The sequence below is a fragment of the Chenopodium quinoa genome, unplaced genomic scaffold (genome assembly GCF_001683475.1).
Source record: "Chenopodium quinoa cultivar QQ74 unplaced genomic scaffold, ASM168347v1, whole genome shotgun sequence".
NCBI lineage: Eukaryota > Viridiplantae > Streptophyta > Magnoliopsida > Caryophyllales > Amaranthaceae > Chenopodium > Chenopodium quinoa.
This window is the reverse complement of record NW_018744704.1, coordinates 2,973,614-2,978,933: the sequence shown is the minus strand read 5'-3', so window position 1 is coordinate 2,978,933 and position 5,320 is coordinate 2,973,614. Positions and strand designations below refer to the sequence as shown.

The 5,320-nt window shown below is 38.7% G+C and overlaps 1 protein-coding gene across 1 annotated transcript; it reads left to right on the top strand.

Moving 5' to 3' along the window:
* Nucleotides 1–1,932: 1,932 nt before the first annotated feature.
* On the top strand, nt 1,933–4,731 carry LOC110702983. The gene is made up of 5 exons (XM_021880742.1): nt 1,933–1,980; nt 2,856–3,651; nt 3,757–3,984; nt 4,242–4,337; nt 4,532–4,731. The coding sequence occupies exons 1-5, from the start codon at nt 1,933–1,935 to the stop codon at nt 4,729–4,731; spliced, it is 1,368 nt and encodes a 455-aa protein (XP_021736434.1).
* The last annotated feature ends 589 nt before the right edge of the window (nt 4,732–5,320 follow it).

Sequence of the window (5,320 nt, the reverse complement as noted above, 5' to 3'; positions counted from 1 at the left end):
CGACGGCTGTTCCCAAAGGTTTAGCAGCCCGAGCTGCCAATCCATAGGCTAGACATTATGTGCCGCCTGACCCGCAAAGTGGGCCGGCTGGATGTATGGTGATCCATACGGCATGTATGGCTGTTGGGGCACATATGGAGCCGGCTGGACAATGTGAGGGCCAGTACGTGCGGACATGCCGCATGACTGACTCTCTCGGTTTGTTTCCAGATACTTCATTGAAGTATTCTAGAAATTGTCTGGGTAAGTTGACGTTGAGGCCGACTCAGACAATTGCTAACTTCTCTTCTGCTGGATTAACATCCGGGCATCTGAGTAAGTTCTTTTTTATCCATCCGGCTGAACTTGCCGGATGGCTTTCTTTTTCCCTGATTCAGGGAAACGAAGCTTTGAAAGGTCGATCATGGGCCCATCCGTCCCCTTTGGTTTAGGGTGAGGAGTAGGCACACGATCCTTTACATGCTTCTTCCCTGAGGGAGAAGGCTTCTTGGCCGACTGACCCCTGTTGGTGCCAGTTGACTTGTTTATAATGTCCTTGATTTACCCTTTGCAACTCGTCATGAATTTCATGAGTTTCCCTCTTGTAACGGGGGCAGCACCCTCTGCCGCCAGTGGTGTCCCAGCCGACTTGACGGTTGAGTTACTTGGACCAGCTTTGTCCTCGCCCTGTTCCCTTGTTTCCTTGGAACAGGTGCGTCTTGTTCAGAATGACCCGTCTAGGGCCACATAGGTGTCGACCTCAAGGTCGTCACTACTATCTTGGTCCATGTGGACCTCAGCTTTGGACGTAGGTCGTTTGCCTTCAGTAGACGGTACAGAATCTGATGTCATCTCAGAAGTACTCTCCCTACAGACGACGCCAAATATTTCGGGTTTTGGGAGTCCCTCGGGAGAGTTTAAATTCCAAGAATGCACGTCGACCGTCTGTACCTGCAAAACCACGGAAACTCCGATTTAGTGGAGTTCGGCCTCCGTCGATCAAGTTAGAACCTGTCTGAATGTATAAAAGTGTGGAATGTGAAGGTTTTTCTCTCGAATTCCGAGAGAATTCTACAATTAATATTGCTCGGGTTTTGTGTGTATCTTTATGAATATGTAATAAATGAGGATTTTCCTCTATTTATAGTGAGAGGAGATCAGTTCTCCTTTCACAGGTTAGAGAGTCACGTGTCACCAGAGGGTTGGTTCTCTCATAACCTCTCTCATGATGACACGTGTCAGTACGTGATTGGGTCACGTGGACAGGGTATTTTTACCCTAAACAATAAAAATGAGGGTTTCTTAGGTGGTTCTAAAGGAGAGAGAAAATTATTAAGAGCTAGCACTTAGTTAAGAAATGAGAGTTTCTAGTTTGGAATTTACAATTGATGTTTCTGAAATATTTCCTCCGTTTTTTTTAAGTGCCCCACTTCTCATAAACGGCTGTTTTTTTTAAGTGCCCCATTACCAAAAGTGAAAACCCCAATCACATTATATATTATATTTCTCTCTTCCTTTTAACCCCATTATTATTATTTTATAATATTTTCTCCCTCTCACATTATTCCTAGTGGTCTCCATTTATATTTATCTCTCTTATTTTTCTAAATTTTTTATTCCAAACCATGCCCACTTATATACTACCTCCATTTTTTTTGTTGACATGTATTCCTTTTAAGATATTTTTATTTAGTTGGCACGTTTCTATTTGAGAACTGCTATTCGTCGCTCCCAATTTACCATGCATCGTTCCCATTTTAATATGAAGTGACCATTTTTCCCTTTTCTTAATTTAGGCTATATAAGGCTCCACCGCTTTGTCACAAAGATTCCCGGGCATTTTGAAAAGATCCCCAAACACTTTGACCCACCACTTACTTTAAAAAGGAATTAAAAATGTAATTTTTTTAAAAAATAAAAAAATTATGAAGCTTGAGCGACGGGTTTTGGACGATGAACAACGACAACGATCGTACATCGGAGGCATCGTCGGAAGAATCTGTAAGTTGTAGAATTTTTTTTTATGAAAAGAGGACTTCCGCCCAGTAAATCCACATCCGCCTTGAATTTCCAGATCATCCATGACGGATCCGAAAATCTTAGTCGGATCCTTCATGGAGGATCCGGATGTTCTAGGCAGAAGTACCCTTTTCAGAATTTTTTTTTTTTTTTTTATGTTATTGATTATTAGTATTATTATTATTCTTATTATTAGTGTTGTTATTATTATTATTATTATTATGAATATTATTATCATCATCATCATCATTATTATTATTATTATTATTATTATTATTATTATTATTATTATTATTATTATTATTATTATTATTATTATTATTATTATTATTATTATTATTATTATTATTATTATTATTACTACTACGATTATTATTATTATTATTGTTGTTGTTGTTGTTGTTTTGTATTATTATTGGTGAGCATGAATTGGATTCCGCAAAAAATGTGGTTTATAGTTATTATTGTTATTGTTATTATTAGTTATTTTTGTTAATATTAGTTTATGTTAATGTTAGTTAACATTAGTATGTTAGTGTTAGTTAATATTAGTTAATGTTGTGATATTAGTTAATGTTAGTGTTAGTTGATGTTAATTAGTTAATATTAGTTAATGTTATGATATTGGTTAATGTTGTGATATTATTATTATTATTATTATTATTATTATTATTATTATTATTATTATTATTGTTATTATTATTTTATTATTATTGTTATTATTATTATTGTTTTATTGTTATTATTATTATTATTACTGTTGTTGTTGTTGTTGTTGTTTTATAAATATTGTTATTAATATTATAATTAAAATAATAATATTGGAGTGTTTTGTGTGTTTTCTTTTATTTTTATAGGATTCAGAGTTTGAAGACGGTGGTGACGGTGTGAATTATAGTGCGAATTTTGTCACAGACACGTTTTTTCCAACGTTTGATGATGCAGTTAAATGGGCGGATGCTGTTGCCATAAATCTGGGATTTATTTTGGTTAAATCGTCTTACAACAAAACCAGAGATGGTCGACCATATCGATATTTGAGATGTGATCGGGGACGAAATAGCAAGCCGAGAGATCTTGAGAACGCAATTCGGATGGACACAAAAACCAAAGCTTATGGTTTTCCTTCCTACATCAAGATATATTATGAGTTCATCATCGATAGTTGGAAGATCCGGGCAAAAAATGATGCAACTGGGACCCATAACCATCCAATGATTGTGTATCAGGAGGGTCATCGTAAAATTAGTGGCTTGAGCTCGGATGCGAAGAAGGTTGTGCGTGACATGACAAAGTCCAAGGTTACACCGTGTAACATCATGGCGGCTATTGCAGAGCAATTTCCTAATGATCATCCAAACATCAGAATTATTTACAATTGCCGGAATGACTTGAGAACGGAGATGTCTGATGGGAGAGGAGTTGTTCATCAATTTATTCATTTGGCGAGACAGAGTCAGTATATTTACTGGGTCATGTCTGATGATCTTGGCGTTCTACAGCATGCGTTTATGATGCACCCAATCACGGTAAACATACTACGCACGTACCCATATGTGATCGGTATGGATTCGACTTACAAGACCAACCGATATGGGATGCCGTTCTTTGAGATAGTTGGTGTGACACCGAAAAATCAAAATTTCCTCGTCAGTATGTGTTCATGCGCAACGAGTGCACAACAGGCTATCGGTGGGTTTTTTTAGAGATTAAGAGAGTTGATTGGGTATGATAAGGAACCCTCGGTATTTTTGACAGACCGTGAGCTTGGCCTCTGTGCGGCATTGAGAGAAGTGTTTCCAGGGACGTCGCATTTACTTTGTCGATGGCACATTAACAAAGATGTGGAGGCTCGGGTCACTGATATGTTCAAAAACAAGAGGATCGGTGTGAGTTTCAAAAACGACAAATGGAAACGTATCATAGATGCTGCAACCGAGGCGTATTATAATGCTGCTATAGATACAATGAAAGCTCGGTGGGCAAGTTATCCGACAGTGATTAGTTATGTAGAGCGAACATAGCTTTGTCAAAAAACCAAACTTGTGACATTTTGGACGAACCAAGTTCTTCACTTAGGTAACAAGAGTACTTTCAGAGTTGAGAGCCAACATTCGGCTGTGAAGATGTGGTTTGAATCTTCGACAGGTTCGTTGTTATTATGTTGTAGTTGATGTATTTACTTCTTCTTAGTTATTCTAATTATAAATCATAACGGTTTTTATAATTTTAATCAACGGCAGGTTCTTTGGATACCGTATGGGCTCAAGTACATTGTCATATTGGTAGCCAGATCATTGCGATTCATAATGGTTTGGAGGCGTCTAGGTCGAAGATTGGTGAGAAGTACAGACAATTACCACTGTCACGTATTAACGGAAAGTGTCTCAGCATTGTTTGAAAGTTCTCGATGACGAGACGAGAAGGATGAGGGAGCTGAGTTATCAGGTGTATGAGCGTTGTGGATGCGTGCGTGTGACCCACAGTTTGCTATGTGCTTGCCAGATACATGATTCGCTAGTTGCACAAACAGGCTTGTATATAAGGCAAATTCATCCATTCTGGAAAACCATGGTTATCTGTGATGGTGTTGATGTACCGATGTTCGTTAACGACTCGACCGAGGAAGCTGCACATTTTCGTTCCCTGGTTGATGAGGTCATTGGCAGTGATCCTGCTGTACAACGAAATGTATCTCGCATCATTGAGGAGGAGCTGCATTCAAATCATTGAAACATTGAAGATCCACATGTAAACCACAACGTTCGAGGTCGACGAAGGAACAATGATACAAGACGTGATCCCAGTTATTTCGAACATGTCAACCGTCGAAACACTGAACGTGGTGCACATCAAATAGGTACAACTGGCTATTGTGATTTACACGTATTTCATCTTGTAGCGTACTAATAAATTAACATTAATTTTGTGCAGAAGAAGAAGATCCATGTGACATCCGCCAATGCAGGTATTTGCACTTGCTTCTAGGATCGATGTTGCGTTACATCACGGCATGGAAGGATGTCATTGGCGATGGTATCTGTGGCTTTCAATGTGTGGCCGACTTCTTCTTCGGTGATCAAGCCTAATGGTTTGACGCTCGGGAAATAATAGCAAACGAGGTAGCCGCTCATCCATTCCTGTACGAAAGGATTTGCAGGAATGGAAGGGTTTGAATGAATGTGGAACGTATTCGATGGGATGGTGGGGTGGTTGATTCACGGCATTGGATGGTTGCAATTCAAGATTTATTTCCTGTTTCTACTTGGTTCAACGCAAGGGTTATAATTCTTGTTGTAGGCGCCGTACCAACTTGCTACTA

What these genes read in the sequence shown, in the direction of transcription:
- LOC110702983 (XM_021880742.1), top strand. Translation starts at nt 1,933, where the DNA reads ATGAACAACGACAACGATCGTACATCGGAGGCATCGTCGGAAGAATCT. An exon ending in AGGCATCGTCGGAAGAATCT is followed by an intron (nt 1,981 to 2,855) that starts GTAAGTTGTAGA and finishes TTATTTTTATAG; the next exon opens with GATTCAGAGTTTGAAGACGG. An exon ending in AATGAAAGCTCGGTGGGCAA is followed by an intron (nt 3,985 to 4,241) that starts GTTATCCGACAG and finishes AATCAACGGCAG; the next exon opens with GTTCTTTGGATACCGTATGG.